Below are 18,927 nucleotides of genomic sequence, written 5' to 3'. Positions count from 1 at the left end.
CTCTTCCGGCTGAGGAAACATGGCAGCGACCTACAGTAGGGACCACATTTGGGAACGGACCACAATGGCTCTTCCGCTTGCATCCCAGCTTCTGGATGATGTACTGCTGAGTGCCAGCCATGGGGTCTTCGGGTCTGGCTCGACTGCAGGGGCTCTTCGCGGTCTATAAACCTCCCGGGCTGAAATGGCTGCACGTGCGGGAGACCGTGGAGCTGCAACTGCTGAAAGGTGAGCGCTTCGACGCCGACCCCACGGTTCTGCATTAGTTACATCTTGATTCGGATCCTGCCTGCAGACAGTCACGTGACACATTCGCCTGGTTATAGCCGCTTTCCTCTTATATACATTTCCTTACTCCCCACTCTCCGCTGTTTTCTGCTAGAGAAACGCATTCCATACTGTTGGTTTTTGCACGGTTACTATTATAGAGATAGGGTCTCGAGTAATTAATTAATACGACCTTGAAATCAGTAAGGACTTCTGTCTCTACCTGCCAAATGCTGGGACCACAGGCATGCACTACCACACCGAGCTTCAAACCACAAATTTTTGTCTTTTTTTCTTTCGTTTTTTAAAACAACTCACATGTAACCTCATTTGGAATTTTGATGCCCTTTCCTTCACTTCCCAAGGTTTAGACTACATCAGTGCACCACCACCTGTTTGTGGTGCTGGGGGTGGAACCCAGGGCATCTTGCGTGTTGTGTAAACATTCCATCAACTGAGCTACATTTCCACATTTCCAGCCCAGTTTTTCTTCAGGACTCTTGTAGTTTTGGTCTGGGTTTTTTTTTTTTTTTTGTTTGTTTGGTTTTTTTTTTTTTTTGAGATAGGGTTTTTCTGTGTAGCCTTGGCTGTCCTGGAACTTGCTCTGTAGACCAGATTGGCTTCAAATTCACAGAAACTTGCCTGCCTTAACCTTCTGAATGTTGGGACTCAAGGCATGTAGTAATCCTCCTTCCCCACCATCCAGGCCCAGCTTTTATTTCTCTAAAATAATTTATCTTATGTGCATTGGTGTTTTGCCTGCATGTTTGTATGTCTGTGTGAGGGCGTCAGAGTCCCTGGAGCTGGATTTACAAATAGCTGTGAATTGCTGTGTTGATGCTGAGCATTGTACCCAGGTCCTCTTGAAGAGCAGCCAGTGCTCTTAACCTCTGAGCCATCTCTCCAGCCATCTCCCCAATGCCTTTTCTTAAGGCCTCTCATTCTATTCTCTACATTACACAAATCTATCTTCTACCCTACCATAGGTCTACCCCTTCTCCCAGGTGTTGGGACAGTGTTGACAGTGTGCTCCTTTGTATTCAGGTCTCAATGCAGCGAAGCCTCCGGCTCCTGAGCACCGTGTTCGCTTCTTGCTAGGCCCCGTGGAAGGCAGTGAAGAGAAGAAGTTGACTCTCACAGCCACGAGTGTGCCTACCCTCTCCACTCACAGACTCGGTAAGGCAGAGTCAGGCAGGAGGCTGAAATCCCTGGCCTGAGTTAGACTTCTAGCCCAGGGACTGGCAAAGGTCCTTAGATGTACACATTTTAAGCCTTACAGTCCGTGTGTTTTCCTCAGCAGCTCTCAGCTTTGCCATTGTAGTGCAAAGCAACTCTAGACGGTATGGAGAGGAGGGAGCCTTTCTATATTCTGGTTAAGACTGACATATTTGCACACACCCAGAGTCCTGTCTGCTATGGAGGCTGAGGCAGAAGGATCACTTAAGCTCAGGAGTTCCCTGCCAACCTGGGCAGCACAGACCGAGTCTCAGAACGAGGCAGACCTGTGAACTGTAGTGTGTGGACTCTGTACAGAAACTGAGGACTGCAGGTAGACTTAGGTTGTTAATTAGTTAATACCTGTCCTGTACACACTGGGTTACCTTTCTCCTTACTGTAGTTCTGTCAGGTATGTTCTTTAAAAAAATGCATTATTTGATGTGTATGTGCATTTGCGTGGATGCCAGGGCATGGGTGTGGAAGTCAGGGCATCTTTTGAGAGTCAGTTCTCTCAGTCTGCCATGTGGGTCCAGGATCAAAGTGAGACGAGCGGGCTTAGCAACAAGTATCTTTGCCCACTGAGCCATCTCACCAGCTGGCTTTTGTGTCTTGACACAGAGCCTCCTGTAGTCCATGCTGGTCTTGAATTCACTCTATAGTTGATCCTGATCACTTGCATCTGCCTCTGAAGCGCTGGGACACATTAAGCTGTGTTCAGTCTTTAGTCATTGAGAGACTGGATCTGGACCATAGGGTGGTGTTGTAGACAGAGTCCAGGTCTCACGGAGCCCACAGTCTCAGTGGGAGAATGGCCAGGTTTTCTACCAGCAAATGCCATGCAGAGAATCCCCACTCCTGATCCCCAATGTAATATCTGGTCTTGGAGCCTTTCGTGGGGAGAATGGTGATAGGGCAGAGCAAGGAACCTCATTGGTTCTCCTTTCTCTGGATCCAGGGAACTGGGGAAATAGTACTGGTCCCAGCTTCCATGGAGGGGAAGACTGAGACGTTAGCCTATCATAATTTGAGCCCTAACAGCTCCTCTGTTCTAGGAATGAGGGCATATTCCAAAACCATCCCCAGGGCTCATCAGTTGAGGAAATGAACTGGCTTTTTCTTTCCAGTACGTGGCCCAGCGTTTACCAGCCTGAAGATTGGTGTTGGACATCGCTTGGATTCCCAGGCTTCTGGTGTGCTGGGTAAGAGGTGGGCTCAGCTTAGGAGTGTGGGTCTGTGGGCTGGGGAAGGATCAGGAAGGATCAGGAACCCAGCCCATGTTTTGACCGACCTTCCTTTCTCACCACTGCTGTCTCCCGTGATTTCATGTGTCTCATCAACTGGGAGGATGATTTGTGCAAGGGGAGGGTCCACCTCTGTTGAGGGACTCCTGCATGACCTGTGGTTCAAGGCCTTTTAGGGACATTATTTACCAAACCTGTGGTAGATGCTATATGAGTGTGTGTGTGTGTGTGTGTGTGTGTGTGTGTGAGAGAGAGAGAGAGAGAGAGAGAGAGAGAGAGAGAGAGAGAGAGAGAGAGAGACTGACTAGAGCTGGGGTGACCTGGCCTAGCCAGTAAATGCTCATGTCCGCAGAGGAGCCACCATTAAGTTAGGGTGCAGCCTAGGCATATGGCTTTGTCTTCTGGCTAGGGTCTGGATATTGCCAGAAGCCCTGAGTCACAAGCCACCTGTGGCCTCAGGGTCGTGTGGTAGCTGCATTGTCCAGCCTCCTCAGTCTTGGCTCCCTCATCTTTCTTCCTGAGGTGCAGACAGTCAGACATGATCTCATGTCCCCTCCCTGTCCTTTTCTCTAGCTGTGAATGGAAAGCCATTCATGTCTTTAGACAGACGAATAAACAGATCAGGGAACAGGCAGGAAGTGGCCCCATAGGCCACTGTTCTAGGTCTTTCCTTTGTACCCTTAGCTTCCTATGTGTTGTCTTCCCCAAGCCTGAGCTTCCTTATCTGTTTTACTGACTCAGAGCTTAAGGGCCAAAGCCATTAAAAGTTAGAGTCAGACCCAGGTGGCCCACGCCTTTAATCCCAGCACTTGGGAGGCAGAGGCAGGCTGATCTCTGAGTTTGGGGCCAGCCTGGTCTACAGAGTTACAAATTGAGTTCCAGGACATTCAGGGCTGATACACAGAGAAACTTTGTCTAGAAAAAACAAACAAACAAAAAAACCAAAACATAGCCCAGATACTCACTCACTTTTGCTTTCTGAGGTAGGGTCTTAGTGAGCCCAGGCTGGCTTTCACCTTGCTGTGAATGACCTTGAACTCTTGACCCTCCTCAAGCACTGGGATTGTAGGCACGCCTCAGCTTGACTTGGATTTATTTTATTTTTAAAGTTTATGCAGTTATGTATTTATTTGAGACAATATCTGACTACTTGCAAGGCTGTCCTGGAACTCAAGGTTCTCCAACCTCAGCCTCCCAAGTGCTGGGATTATAGGTGTGTGCCGCCCCTCCCACCCCAAATGTAATTACAATTTGATGGAGCGGGGACAGTGGTCTCTTGCTTTGGGGGTGTTTCAGAGCCCCTTGGGAGCTCCCTCAAGTGCTCAGGCCCATTTCCCACCATGAGCCAGATCCCAGCCTAGCCCAACCCTGGAGATTAGGGTGGACATCTGTTCCGAGGGGCTTCCAATCTGGATGTCAGAGCTCTCCATGTCCCTTTCTGGCTGCAGCAGCAAGAGAAGGGAGAGTGTTTTGGTAGCAGGGAGCGGCAAGGTAGTTCCCAGGGAAGGGGACTCTAGGTATAAGAGGGGTCTGACTACCTTCCAGTGCTCGCCGTGGGACATGGATGCAGACTCCTCACCAACATGTATGATGCTCACCTCACCAAGGTATGGTGCTCCAAAAATATGGGGACAGCCTGTTTATCCCTTGGTTCTTTCCCAGGGCTCACACTGACAGGAAAGACCTAGGCCACTAGCAAACCTTTTCTGTCACCTTTTGACTGGGAATAACTAGTGATAGAGCATCAAGTACCATCCCTGCTCTACTCTGCCACAGCCATGAGCTGTGTGTGGATCCCTTCACGGAAACCTCACCCCACTTACCTGCTCTCCCATTTTCCGGCTGAGTAATTGAGGCTTAGGAGAAAGGTGCCTCACCAGGGTCACAGTTTGTGTGAGCTTAGCAGCTGAAATTTGAGCTTGGATCTGTCCCACACCGCAGTCTGAGCCCAGCGTTCTGTTCTCACTGCAAGGCCGAGGTGTGGATGTCACCGTCCTTTCCTCGGGCTTCCCCAGGGCTGGGTGGGGACATAGACTGGTACTGTGATGCCTGCTGAGGGGACACTTGAGCTCTGTGTCTTCAGGTCTGACCAGCACAGTTCACAACCCCAATTCAGGGCTGTGGGGAGACACAGCACTAAAAAAGTACAGAATCCATCTTCTGCCCCTCCTCCAGCCGCAGGCCGTGTGTCCTGCGGGGAGCATCTTTGTGCTCCAGTTTCCTCAAGTCTGTGATGGGAATGAAGAGAACATTCCCTGAGACAGTCTCATTGAGGATTAAAATGGCTGCAGATGAAACCTTGGCTCTGTCCCTGACAGAGTACAAACTGAGTCAGTGTCACTGTCCTCGCCGTCTCTGTCCTCCTCACCATCATCACCCCAGGAAGAGTTGGCAGAAGGGAGTTCTCTGAGCAGTGAGCCCTGGCCTTGACATGGGCCTTGAGACTTAGCCCACACGGGCTGACAGGACCTGTGTGGGCTGACAGTCTACTGCAGGCAGGTGGAGGGCGCAGGGGCTGACAGGACCTGTGTGGGCTGACAGTCTACTGCAGGCAGGTGGAGGGCGCAGGGGCTGACAGGACCTGTGTGGGGTGACAGTCTACTGCAGGCAGGTGGAGGGCGCAGGGGCTGACAGGACCTGTGTGGGGTGACAGTCTACTGCAGGCAGATGGAGGGCGCAGGGGCTGACAGGACCTGTGTGGGCTGACAGTCTACTGCAGGCGGGTGGAGGGCGCAGGGGCTGACAGGACCTGTGTGGACTGACAGTCTACTGCAGGCGGGTGGAGGGCGCAGGGGCTGACAGGACCTGTGTGGGCTGACAGTCTACTGCAGGCAGGTGGAGGGCGCAGGGGCTGACAGGACCTGTGTGGGCTGACAGTCTACTGCAGGCGGGTGGAGACTAGAGTTGGCACCATGCCAGATCACTGGGAGCAGCGCACAGAGGGCTGGCCGAGCTCCAGAGCAGAGCCCACACTCTCCCCAGGGTAGAAGGGCAGCAGGCTCCATCCAGCATCAGCCTGTCACTTCCTTAGCTCCAGAGCTTAGAATGGGGACTTCCCTGTCCTGTCTCCACAGGCTTACACAGTGCGCGGCCACCTAGGCAAGGCTACAGATAACTTCTGTGAAGATGGGCGGCTGATAGAGAAGACCACGTATGGTGAGAGTCGGAGGTGGGGCAGGAGAGGTGGCTGCCTCAGCCTCCCTTTTTCCCATCGCCTCAATCCCTGACCCTTCTAGATCACATTGGTGCCTGTCTGGTTCTGGCACACCAAGCCCAGGCCGCAGCTTTGCACTCACCACCTGTCTCCCAGAATGCCCTGGGCCTGCTTCCTCACTGATTCAAATGTTCCCCACCTCGGTCTTGCAGTAGATGCTCACAGAAGGGGAGCTTCATCGGTGGCCATATGAGTTGCACAGAGCCAAGAATCATATTAAGTGTAGGTGTGTGGTGATGGATGGAGGATAAGTGGTTTCTCACTAGCCCTGTTTCCAAGACAGGCCCCGGGGCTTCAAGTGTTCCTTCGACAGCTGATAGTTCTGGGCACCAGCAATCGACTAGGGGCTGGAGGACACAGGGTGGATCACATGGGGCCCAGTGGTGATGAACTTGGCTTCACCTGCCCCTCTTTGGCAGCAGATTAAAGATAGCCACATATCAGTAAAGCCGTGTTTGGACGTCCAGTGTGTGTCAGCATCCCAAACGCATAGAAACCCTGAGCAAGCTAGTGCTTCTGTTACTGTAACAAGCTTTCTCAAATGTAGTCGGACTTTCTTTTGTGGGGCCACCAGCTCCCCAGAAATGATGCAGCAGGGACTTACTACTGATTATGAAAGCTTGGTCTTAGCGTAAGCTTTTTCCTAACTAGCTCTTATAGCTTAAATTACCTGTCTCTACTCATGTACGTTCTACCATGTGGTTCATTAACCTTTATTCTCTGCTGGATGTCCAACTTCTTCAGAGTCTGGTGAAATCTGTGCACCTAGATCTTTCTCCCCGGAAATCCCAGCTATCCTCCTGTCTAGCTATTGGCCCTTCAGCTCTTCATTAGGTCAATCAGAAGGCGCCTTAGGCAGAGACACATCTTCACAGTGTGCACAAATATTCCAAGTCAGGGTGGTGGGAGGAAGCCAGGATCTGGGGAAGCACATCTGTGGTTTTTTTTTTTTTTTTTTTGAAACAGGGTCTTGCTATGTACTCCAGGCTGGGCTTAAACACATGGCCGTCTTCCTATGTCAGCCTCTGAGTGCTGGAATTACAGATGTGATCCAATCATGCCTGGCATGCTGACCTAGCTTTTTTAGTGTGTGTGTGTGTGTTTGCACATAGGTAAGAGAATGAGGCGGGGTGCCATGGCACACATATAGAGACTATACGGCAGCTTTCTGGAGTTGGTTCTCTCCTACCATGGATTCTAGGGATTGGGTCAAACTCAGCAGGGGCAGGTGACAACTTCCAGTTGCAAAGGAACAAAATAGGGACCAAAGTTTTCCAGCTTAAGAGCCTCTTCGCCCCCCATCCGGCTGAGCTCCCACCAGATTGCCTGTTTTGTGCAGTAAGCTCTTCTACCCACTGAACCATCCTGTCAGCCCTTAGCCAATCTCTTTTGAAACTGTAACCCTGACTGGCCTTGAACTCTCAAAGATCCACCTGCTTCCGCCTTTGGCTCTGGAATGCTGGTATTATATGCACCAGTATCGTGCCTCACATAACCTAAAAATTTTTAAGAAAGTCAGGTATGGTGGCTCACACCTTTAAGCCCAGCACCCAGAAGGTAGAAGGTAGAGAGGCATGAGGAGCTCTGTGAGTTTGAAGTCTGGTGTACATAGCAAGTTCTAGGATAGCCAGAGCTGTACAGTGAGACCTTGTCTCAAAAAAGCTAAAATGATAATAATAAGAAGAAGAACTCTTAGTTTTTTGAGACAGGGTTTCTCTGTGTAGCCCTGGATGTCCTGGAACTCACTTTGTAGACCAGGCTGGCCTTGAACTCAGAGAGCCTGCCTATGCCTCCCGATTGTTGGAATTAAAAGCCTAGGCCACTACCACCCAGCTATTAATAACTTTATTTTATATAATTTATTTTTATTTTGTGTTCTTTGGTGTTTTGCATGCCTGTATGTCTGTGTAAGGGTGTCAGAAGCCCTGGAAGTAGTGTTCGAGAAAGCTGTGAGCTGCCATGTGGGTGCTGGGAATTGAACCTGGGTCCTCTGGAAGAGCAGCCAGTGCTCTCAGCTGCTGAGCCATCTCTCCAGCTTTAATAAAAACTTTTAAAAGGAGATTCACACACATTTTTTTTTCTTGTCTGTCCTGAGGCCCAAACTCGGCCTGTGCTTGCTCTACCACTGATATACGAAGAATTGGGGACTTTTACGAAGAAAATCCCCAGTTCTTCGTATATCAGTTACACGGTGAAAAGTAGAGTAAAAGTCAGGGTACAGTGGGTGTTGGGAAAGACCCAGGTGCAAAGTCATCAAGGGGAAGAAGCTAGCAGGCTGGGGTCGGGGGTGTTGCTCCCTGGAAGAGGAAGAAGCTGGGAGATCTGGGAGGGTTTCCTGGATGAGGAAGCACTGGATTGGGCTTGTCAGAGGGAGGGAGACAAGCAAGTCCATCTCGGTGGCATGGCGGTTCAGTGCAGTCCGGCTAGAGACTGCGGTCGATGAGGCTTCAGCTGTAACTGTCCCCAAATCCTGCCATTGCATAGAGGTTGGCTGCCTACTTCTGTAATTTGGCCAGGTAGTGCCTGTCTCCTGCAATCACTAGCATGGACAGCCCCAGATTAAGGCAAGTCACGTTGTGAATTCCTTCATTTCCAGAGGAAACTCCACACACACTGAATCTTGCTGAGCAGAGAGTCCAGTTTTCATCAACTTAAAAATAATTTTCCATATATGTGTGCGTTCCTATGTATATGTGTATACACATACCACATGTATGCAGGGAACTGTGGAGGTCAGCGCACTGAATCCCTGGAACTGAAATTACAAGTGGTTGTTGGCCATTATGTGGGCGCTGGGACAGAACCCAGGTCCTCTGTAAGAGCAGCCGGTGCTCTCAACCCCTGAGCCATCTTTAGCCTCATCATCAACTTTTCTTTTTATCTTTTGACACATTTTATCTTTTGGGTTTTTCTTTTTTTTTTTTTTGGTTTTTTGGTTTTTCGAGACAGGGTTTCTCTGTGTCCTGGAACTCACTCTGTAGACCAGGCTGGCCTCGAACTCGGAGATCTGCCCACCTCTGCCTTCTGGGTGCTGGGCTTAAAGGTGTGTGCTACCACTACCTAGCAGTTACTTTTATTGTTACAACATTTTGCTCTGTATCCCAGGCTGGCTTCCCAGCTCATTATCCTCCAGCTGTAGACTCTCAGGCGCTGGGATGTGCCGCCTGCGCATGTTGTCGAGCCTTCCTAACGGGCTCTGAACAGACAGCCTCCTATGACTGCCCCCTCCACCATGGATGCTCTGACCATTTTCAAAATGGGCTGCTTCGGGGTGACAGACACTTGCCCAGTCTGTCCTCTGTGGCTGTCTGTAGACTGACACTCCCCTGTGCCGTGCCTCTTCCAGACCATGTGACCAGAGAACACTTGGACCGGATCCTGGCTGTAATCCAAGGCTCCCACCAGAAGGCACTGGTGATGTAAGTAGATCCCAGAGCTCCCTCTGCCCTGCTGAGCAAGCGCAGGTGATCTAAAGTGGAGAAACGAGGGGCCCACACCACTGAGGCACAGGTGACTGGGTGTAGGAGTGGGTGATGGAGTCACCTGATTGCCGGGAGCTGGGCTAAGAGCCCTCCACCAGGCTGGTTGGGACTTCTGACTTTCCTGGGCTTCCAGGAAACTAACCAGCTGCCTGTAATCAGAACAAGAAAAGCCCCTGTCCTCCAGACCTGTACCTGAGCACAGTGTTCCAGGTGGGGACAGGAACAGGGGTAGAGCCTGCTGAGATCACAGGAAATGGCTCAGGGAGCATGCTCAAAGGATAAGCGGGAGCCAGACCCTGTGCTACGCACCTGTAGCAGGGGTGCCAGGACTGAAATGGCCAGTGTACTCAGAAGCCAAGAGTCAGGGCTTGGGGTGGGAGGGGCTGGGGCAGGGTCACAGGGAAGCAGGATAAGGTTTGCTGGGGACTGTGATCTCACTGGGGACCCTGTGAGGAAGACCAAGCAAGGCTGTAAGGGAGTGCCCTGTGGAAGACAGCAGGGGAGCAGCGGCAGAGGAGAGTGAGCACAGAAAGAAGGGACCAGGATGATACCTGGGACCCTGGATCTGGGGCGTTTGTGGGGAGGGCCCTTGTGGTTGCACTCCTCAGGTAAGGTGCCTGGGGTGGAGCACAGTGCACAGGGAGGGTCAGGATTGTTCAGCCTGTGATAGGTAAAGGCAGGGATTGGCAGACGATGCCTTTGGTGATGGCGGGGGGAGACTGGGAGATGACAGGAGAGGAATGTAGCGGACAGTGAAGAGCCCTGTCGTGGTGGGGCAGCTACCACTGGCCTCCCATTCTGACCCTCCTGGCCCCAGGTACTCCAACCTGGACCTGAAGTCCCAGGAGGCCTATGAGATGGCTGTGCAAGGTGTGATCCGGCCCATGAACAAGTCCCCGATGCTCATCTGTGGCATCCGCTGCCTGCACTTTGCACCTCCTGAGTTCCTTGTAGGTAAGTCACTCAGGAAGCTGGAGTGAGGTGATGGAGCCTTGATCTGGAGTGATGTGTGGCAGCCAAAGCCAGCGTACACTGCCCTGGTTGGCTAGCCACAGGTGGCTTCTATCCACCAGATCCAAGCTCAGTCTAGCCCAGAGTAACAATGCAAAGACTGCCCTCTGCCTCCTTTCTCTTCCCAAGCCTTTGAGGCCAGCCTTAAAGAAGCAGAGGCTGGACTGGGCGGTGTCTTAATCCCAGCACTGGGGAGACGTAGGCAGGCTGATGATCTCTGAGTTCGAGGCCAATCTGGTCTACAAGAGCTAGTTCCAGGACAGCTAGGTCTGTTATACAGAGAAATCCTGTCTTGAAAAGCAAAAACAAAAAAAGAAACAGGCTGGACTGGGCAGTGGCAGTGGTGGCGCACACCTTTAATCCCAGCGTGCTGAGGAGACAGAGGTAGGCTGATCTCTGTGAATTTGAGGCCAGCCTGGTCTACAGAGTGAGTTCCAGAGCTACACAGAGAAACCATGTCATGAGACACCCCACCCTCAACAAAACCCAAAACAACATGAAGCAGAGGCCTCATGGATCTAGCAGCTCCTTTTCAGAGCTGTCCATGTTGTTAGAGGCCCCTCAGACGTCACTGTCACTTTCTGCGCCTCACCCAGCCTCTTCTGTGTGCTGTTGGCTTCTTCCCTGAGCACTACCAAAAGCCCAGCCAGTAAGCCCTACAAGTGCTGCCTTACCGGGTGGTGGTGGCGCACGCCTTTAATCCCAGCACTTGGGAGGCAGAGGCAGGCGGATCTCTGTAAGTTCGAGACCAGCCTGGTCTACAAGAGCTTGTTCCAGGACAGGCTCCAAAGCCACAGAGAAACCCTGTCTCGAAAAACAAAAAACAAAAAAAGAAAGTGCTGCCTTCATGCCCTACTCCCGGGCCATGGGTAGACCAGGTGTGAGCAGTGCTGCTGGAAGCCCAGCCTGCTCACAGCTCAGCTGCAGCATCCGGAGCTGGGATCTGACCTGGCAGGTGCAGGTGAGGCCTGTGGTCTGCACAACTGCCGTGCTCCAGGTCCTCCAACAAAACTAAAAAGCAGCTCATGGAGGAGGATGTTCCTTGTGGAGAGGAGACCAAGGGTTGTGGATCCTGATCTGCTTGCCTAGAGCTGTTCTGACAGTCATGTCTGTCCGTGTCTCTCTCCCACAGAGGTGCAGTGTATGCACGAGACGCAGCAGCAGCTGAGGAAGCTGGTGCATGAAATTGGCCTGGAGCTGAAGACCACCGCTGTCTGCGTGCAAGTGCGGCGCACTCGGGATGGCTTCTTCACGCTGGACGATGCCCTCCTGAGAACCCAGTGGGACCTACACAGCATCCAGGATGCCATCCAGGCTGCAGCCCCCCGGGTGGCAGCAGAGCTGAAAAAGAACTTGAGACTAAGGCTGGGCCACCGGTAGCTCTCCAGTGCTGGGCAGCCTTGGGGCTTCGAGGACCCAGACTCCAATTTGGAGGTGGAAAGCTATGCAGGGCAGGGAATGCCCAGATGTAGGTGGGCAGAGACAAAGGCTCTTTACAGGACAGAGCTGATGACTTTGCAGAGAGTGGTATTAAGGGCCCGAGCAGTGCCCACGCCTGCCATGCCAGAGAAACAAAGGGGATCCATTTACTTGAGACACAGAGTGGCTGCAGAGATAGTCTGGCTGCGGTGGCCGGACCTATCATCTTGGCTATTTGGGAAGCTCAGACTAGAATCTTGACAGTTCAATGCCAGCCTAGGGTTACACAGAGAAACCCTGTCTCAAAAATCAAAGCAGAGTCAGGCATGATGACTCTGCCCAGGAGTTCAAGGCCATCCTTGGCCACGTAGTGAATTTAAGGCCAGTCTGTGCTGCTTCCAGTGTTTAGCTTTTTGGAGAGCTGGGCAGTGTCACCTCAACACCTAATGCCTGCTGGTGATTTATCCAGATTCCTATGACTGATGCTGGGATGTGTTATCCCCTAGGGAAGAATCTTCACTGTTTCAGGGTGGTGTCTCACACCTGTGATCTCAGTACTACTCAGCGTTTGACACCAGCCTGGACCACTCTTTCTGGAGTCCTTTGTAGTGCACGTCAGTATTTAATCCTGCAGGAGGCTCAGGAATTCAAGGTCATTTTTGGTTACATAATGAGTTCTAGGCTACATGAAACCCATCTCCAAAATAAAAAGCCCAAAATTACTTTGAAAAGGTTTGCTTTTATGCATGCAAGTGTTTGCATGTGTGTTGTCTGTACCCCGTGACTCATGGAGGCTAGAAAAGGGCGGAAAAGCCCTGGAGTTGGAGTTACAAGCAGTTGCGAGCTACCACAGGGATACAGGGAATGGACCACTGGTCCTCCGGAAGAGCAGCCAATGCTCTCCCTGGTCCCCAGAGTTTAGTTTCCTACCGTATGTAATTAACCACTGCCCTGGCTGTGAGCAGGTACAGACTGATAATTGTTCACGTCTACAGTGAAAAAGGCAGAGGAGTGTGGTGCCATCCTCAGCACGGTGCTGACGGGAGGGTGCCGCAGAGAGGACGTGAAGGGATTTTAGTTATTTTTGTTTCTTTTTTATTTATTTATTTATTTTTTTGGTTTATCGAGAAAAGGTTTCTCTGTGTAGCCTTGCAGTCCTGGAACTCACTCTGTAGACCAGGCTGGCCTCAAACTCACAGAGATCCTCCTGCCTCTGCCTCCCGAGTGCTGGGATTAAAGGCGTGCGCCACCACCGCCCGGCTTGAAGGGATTTTAGAATATTTTTATTTTTTGAGAGTGGCATACACATATACAATGTTTTGGTTCCCTTCCAACTCTTTCTAGACCCCCCCCTCCCCAGCATGTCCCCCTCTCAAATTCAAGTCTTTATTTTATGAGCCCCTGAGACCAGTTAGTGTGGGACACATGCATGGGAACGGGGCCATCCCTGAAGAGAAACGGTTCTCCTCCTCCAGCAGCTGATCATTCACCAGTTTGGGCTCAAGACAGAGGGTCCCATAAGCCCCGTACATCCTCGCTGGAAAGTTGACTGACTTGATCTCCTGCAGGCAGCCAAAGCTGCTGTAATACATCATGCCCAGGAGACATTTTCACAATTGCGTCCCCAATCTCTTCTGAGACGTGCCCCAAGCCCCGAGGGAGATGGTGTGGTATAGATGTCACTCCACAATCACAATCTAACTGCTGTTCACTGGGTGGACAGTAGTGAGTCTCCGACGAGGCGAGCGCTGCCCTGCGCTGTGTAGGTGAGAGCTGCTCTGAGCTCTGTGTAAAGATGGGATTTAGAGGGCAGCTGAGTAAGACAGTAGTCGCTTCCCTAAGATCTCTTCAGCCACGGATTCTTGTCAGATTTACAGTTGCAGGCGTGATTCCCTCCTATGGAGCAGGCTCTACGTCTGATCAGGAAACTGCTGGTCACCTCAAATACTAATGCCACTATTGCACTAATGAACATATATCGTGCCAAGGTGGTTTTAATTTGTTCATTTTTTGTATGTGGTTATTTTATCTGCTTGTATGTCTGTGCACTGTGTGGACCAGAAGAGGGTATCGCATCAAGATTGTAGTTACAGATGCCTAGGAGCCGCCTTGTGCTTGCTGGGATTTGAACTCGGGGACTCTGGAAGAACAGTTAGTGCTCTTAGCCTCTGAGCCATCTCTCCAGCCCGCCGAGACTGTCTTTTACTGTGGCTTGAGGGTTCACCGCTGTGGAAATCGGTTGGTTGGCTTTTCTCCCCCAGTAGCTTGTACAGCACCCGCCAGCACTATGAAAGGGGGTTCCCAGGTTGGTTCTAGATTTCCTCATGTCCAGTGACCAAAGTGTGTAACTGTCATGTTCTGCTGGGCAGCCAAGAGCGACATCAGCTTGTACTGTTGGGGGATCTTGGGGACCATCCTGACCAGCTATTCCACACTGGACACCAGCATTTTACCATAATAACCTGTGGCTTCTGGGGCAAAGCTTCACCCCTGTGTAGTGTATTCTGTTCTTAAATATGTATATGTGTGTGTGTTTATATGTAACTTTTAATTGTTGTTTTCTGAAATAGGATTTCTCTGTTACTGGCTATCCTGGAACTCACTTTGTATACTAGCTAGCCTTGAACTCACAGGGATCCTCCTGCCTCTGCTTCCTGATGCTGGGATTAAAGGCGTGCGCCACTACTGCCTGGTCCTTAATTATATTTTTTAGTAAGTTTATCAAATGGGTTTTTCTGTGGGTTTTCAAATACCGTTAATGATCCCGCTCTCCACCTCAGGATTTCTCTTAAAAAGCCATTTTCTCCTTAGGCTCATATTTCTGTGCTATAGATGCTTTGGACCCACAGAGAGCTACTTTTGGCTTGCTTTGACTGGTGTTACCTTATGTTTGGAGGAAGCCTGTCATCCCAACATTGATACACAGCAGTGGCAGGATCAGGAGTTCAGGGTTATCTTCAGTTATACCGTGAGCTTGAACCAGCAAACAGCAAAACAAGTCCTCATGAGGGGAAGGCGCATGTGTTTGGAGGCCAGAGGTCGCATTATCTCTTCCTCAGATGTTCCCCGCTTTGCTTTTGGAGACAGGAACTCCCAATGAACCGAGAAATCACCAGTTCAGCCAGACTGGATAGCCAGGAAGCCCCAGAGATCTTTCTGTCTCCACCTCTCTGGAGCTGGGCTCACTACACCTTTCCCAGCTTTTTAGAATGATCTGAGCTGAGGGCTGAGGTTATCATACAGAGCATCGCTGTCACCAACTCTGTCCCCCAGGCTGGCCTAAACTCACAACAATCCTCCTGCCTCAGCCTCCTGAGTGCTGGCTGCACAGGTGTGAGCTACTGTACCTGTTTCACTCCCATTAGCTTGCTTCTGTGCCCCTAGGTCTGAAAGGAGCCCTTGCCCACATTGCCCCCCCTCACCCTCACCCTCAGAGAGAAGCGCTGGCATGTGTCTTGTCCGTGCTTTCCATGTGGCTATGGATCACCTGACCACCATGACGTGTTACCCTTCCCTGATGGCCTCCAAGGCAGCTTGCAGCCCCAAGCAATGGGTGCTTGGCAGGCTCCTGGCTGGGAGACCTCACACACTCAACTTTCCCATAGGATAACAACTTTGCCTGTCTTGTGAGGTTACTGTGGGCAGATGAAGCTGGGTGTCAGGTGCCGCGAGCAGACAGCGGATGTGAGTCATAAACACAGCTTCCTGAGCACTGACTTCAGAGCCAGGACTGTGACAGAAAGTCACAGAATCAGGCCTTCCCTCCAGCTCTTGTTTCTGTGGCGGAAATGATCTGCTAGGTCTGACAAGCAGAACCTCAGCCAGGCAAGCTGATGGCATAAGTCGTGCTACCGATGGCGTGTGGCAACACTGGCCCCTTCTGCAATCCCTGCAGTGACCCATAGCTATCATCAGATAAGCGAGAGGCCCCAGTGGAGGGGCAGCAGGCGAAGCACTTGAGCCATGTCTAATGCAGGGACGAACTAAGCAAATGTCACAGCCAAGAGGAGCCCAGAGATAAGATGGCTTCATACAGTATCTCCTGGGTGAGGCTCAAGGACAGAACAAAGATAGCAAGACGATGCCAAGGAAGTGGACTAGGCAATGGACTTTGGCCAGCACGCTCGGCAGGTGCGCAGTCACGGACGCCATTTCCAAATTACCAGAGCTGGGTACCTTTGTACCATCGATATCTGAAAATAGCAGGAGGTTAGTGCTGGGTGAGGTGACATGCACCTACGGTCCTGGTGCTGCAAAAAAAAAAAAAAAGAAGTCTGTTGAGCAGCAGGGAGATGGCTCAGAGGTTAAGAGCACTGACTGCTCTTCCAGAGGTCTTGAGTTCAATTTTCAACAACCACACGGTGGCTCACAATCATCTGCAATGAGATCTGGCGCCCTCTTCTGGCCTGCAGGCAGAATACTGTATTCATAATAAAAAATAAACCTTAAAGAACACAGGCTGTTCTTCCAGAGGACCTGAGTTCAGTGCTCAGCACCCATGTTGGGTTGCTTGCAACCATCTGTAACTCCAGTTCCAAAGGATAATGGACTCTTCTGGCCTCCATGGGCCACTACACACGTGTGCCATACACATCCAAACATAAATGTATACATGAATTAAAAAAATCTTAAGAGAGACATTGTCTCAAAACAACAAAACCCAAAAGAATCCTCAAGTGCTAACCTTTGGATTCTGACTCTGGTCTGAGGTTTCCCCTAGAAACCTACATTTCAGCAAATTTCCCCAGTAAGTCCAAGTTTAAAGACTAGGGTTTGGTAATTCACATCCATCTCGATACTCGGGGGTCATCCAGCCATCCTCAGGTGTGCAGCTGGCGGCCAGCGTGGGCTGCTGAGATCCTGTCCCATAAAGGAGGGATGAATAAAGCCAGCCCTACAGGGCCCCTAGGGACTGCTTCGTGGTGTACCACAAACTGAGTAGCTTTAAGACAAGAACTCTCAAGCTGTGGGATGGAGAGATGGCTCAGCAGTTAAGGACACTCGCTGCTCCCAGAGAGGACGGGAGGACCAGAGGAACGTCGTGTTGGGTGGCTCACAGCTGCCTGTAACTCCAGTTCCAGGGGATCAGATGCCTTCTTCTGGCCTCCACACATGTGGCATAAGCACAATACAATATACATATACATACATTAAAAAAAATTAATGAGGGGTTGGAGAGATGGGTCAGTGGTTAAAAGTGCGTGCTGCCCTTGCAGAAGTCTGGGGTTTGGTTCCCAGCACCCACACGATGGCTCACAAACATCTATAACTCCAGTTTCAGAAGATCCAATGCCCTGTTCTAACCCCTGTGGATACCAGCCACATAAGTGGTGTACATATATACATTCAAACAAAACGATCATACACGTAAAATAAATCTTTCAAAAAATTATGAAGTCCAACATGATGGCACATGCCTTTAATCCTAGCACCCAGGAAACAGAGACAGGATGCTCTCTTGAGTTTGAGGTCAGGCTGGTCTACATAATGAGTTCCAGACCAAAGCTATAGAGAAAACTTGTTCCTGGTTTGGTGGCACACACCTTTAATCCCAGCATTCGGGAAGCAGAGGTAGATGGACCTCTGTGAATTCAAGGTCAGTCTGATCTACAACAAAGAGAGTTCCAGGACAGTTAGGGCTGTTACACAGAGCAATCCCATCTTGAAAAACCAAAAATAATAATAAATAACTAAATAAAATAAAAAATAAATAAATAAAATAAAGAGATGGCTAAGGGCATCTGGGATGGAGGAAGGGCCCTGGGTGTCAATGGTTCCAGTTGCTGGTGACCTGGGGCCCAGCCTCTGACTGTTCCACTCCACAGCATCCACGGAGCAGCTTGCTTTTACTTGTCCAAATAAAATCTAGCTGGACTCGGCAGTGCAGCGTCTAATCCCGGCTGCCGGGGAGACAGAGGCTAGAGTAGAGGGTGGCAGAGATCCAGGCTGGGCTCCTGGGATGGCTCTCTAAGCAAAGTGTGACTCTAATCCCAAGAGCCATGTGGCAGGAGGATAAAATGGCCTTGCCCAGTTGTTCTCTGAGCCCCACATACTCACTGTGGCATGCAGGTACACACACCCCAACAGCAAACAATGTATTGTGTTTGGTGTGCATAGATTGTATGGATGAATAGCCCTTACACATGCTAAGCGCATGCTCTAACACCAAGCTACCAGTGAGTCCCAGAGCAAGTTTTGGTTTGGTTTGTTTTTTTTCAGACAAGGTTTCTCTACGTTACTCCGGCTGTCCAGGAAGCTGCCTTGCAGACCAGACTAACCTTGAACTCACAGAGATCTACTTGCCTTTGCTTCTGGAGATTAAGAGCACTAGCCACCATGCCCAGCCCCAGTGGCCAGTGTTTTGATTTTTTTTTTACCAAAATAGCATATATAATTTGTGTATGTGTGCATTGCAACTTGCTTCCTGAATTTAGCAATAATCCGTGGTTCTTTCCCACTTTCCATCAGGCCTATAGAAATACGCATTTACGCAGGGCCTTCAGGGTGATTAGAGAACTGGGCCATCCCGACAAGCTATCTACGTAGCTCTGACCTCTTCCTTCCTTGGGCAACTTCCTTTCAATTGAGCAAGTATTGCCCTAGGAGGAGTAACTTTCTTAAAGGCCTGGACTCTCGTCAGCCCTTGCGAATGGACACATGACTAGTCAATACTTACTACTCTTGTGGGCTCTGGGGATGCCAGCGCACAAGACCACCAAAGCCCAGTGCAGGAGAGAGAAGGCAGCAGCGTTCAGTAGCTATAAGAGCTGACAGTGAACGGAGTCGGGAGATACAGGCGATACGGCTGGGAAAGGCTGGGCTGTTGGAGTGGCTCCATGACTGGGAAGTAAGGCTCCCTGAGGCTTTTCAAACCTGATGGGCAAGTGTTAGCTGTTCTCGTAGGGGGTGACCTGGAACCCCAGCTCTTAACTTGACTCAGAAGCTCTGATGACCTGTGGCAACTTTTGTGCATTTGATTTACTGGGAGCCCAGACTCAGAGCTAACCTGACCACGGCTATTCTGAGGGTCTGACACATTGGGCCTTGCTGATCTTGATATCAGCAGGCCGGGATG

The 18,927-nt window shown here is 50.7% G+C and overlaps 1 protein-coding gene across 2 annotated transcripts; it reads left to right on the top strand.

Moving 5' to 3' along the window:
* The first annotated feature begins 44 nt into the window (after positions 1–44).
* On the top strand, positions 45–14,440 carry Trub2 (TruB pseudouridine synthase family member 2). 2 transcript variants are annotated; one of them, XM_075985639.1, is made up of 8 exons: positions 45–228; positions 1,312–1,443; positions 2,610–2,684; positions 4,272–4,333; positions 5,801–5,882; positions 9,287–9,359; positions 10,240–10,376; positions 11,566–14,440. In XM_075985639.1, exons 1-8 carry the CDS (start codon positions 120–122, stop codon positions 11,811–11,813), a joined length of 918 nt encoding a protein of 305 aa, XP_075841754.1. In that variant the 5' UTR covers positions 45–119; the 3' UTR covers positions 11,814–14,440. The 2 variants fall into 2 exon arrangements, with proteins under 2 accessions (XP_075841754.1, XP_075841755.1); XM_075985640.1 differs by lacking the exons at positions 4,272–4,333; positions 5,801–5,882 and having other exon boundaries at positions 46–228; positions 11,566–11,950.
* Positions 14,441–18,927: the final 4,487 nt, after the last annotated feature.

The sequence above is a fragment of the Microtus pennsylvanicus genome, chromosome 9, assembly GCF_037038515.1.
Source record: "Microtus pennsylvanicus isolate mMicPen1 chromosome 9, mMicPen1.hap1, whole genome shotgun sequence".
Taxonomy (NCBI): Eukaryota; Metazoa; Chordata; class Mammalia; order Rodentia; family Cricetidae; genus Microtus; species Microtus pennsylvanicus.
This window is presented reverse-complemented; position numbering and strand designations above follow the sequence as displayed.

Excerpts from the sequence above, each read along its gene's own strand:
- Trub2 (XM_075985639.1), top strand. The coding sequence starts at position 120 with ATGGGGTCTTCGGGTCTGGCTCGACTGCAGGGGCTCTTCGCGGTCTAT. Across the intron at positions 4,334-5,800 it reads ATGATGCTCACCTCACCAAG|GCTTACACAGTGCGCGGCCA; the intron begins GTATGGTGCTCC and ends CTGTCTCCACAG. Across the intron at positions 10,377-11,565 it reads ACCTCCTGAGTTCCTTGTAG|AGGTGCAGTGTATGCACGAG; the intron begins GTAAGTCACTCA and ends TCTCTCCCACAG.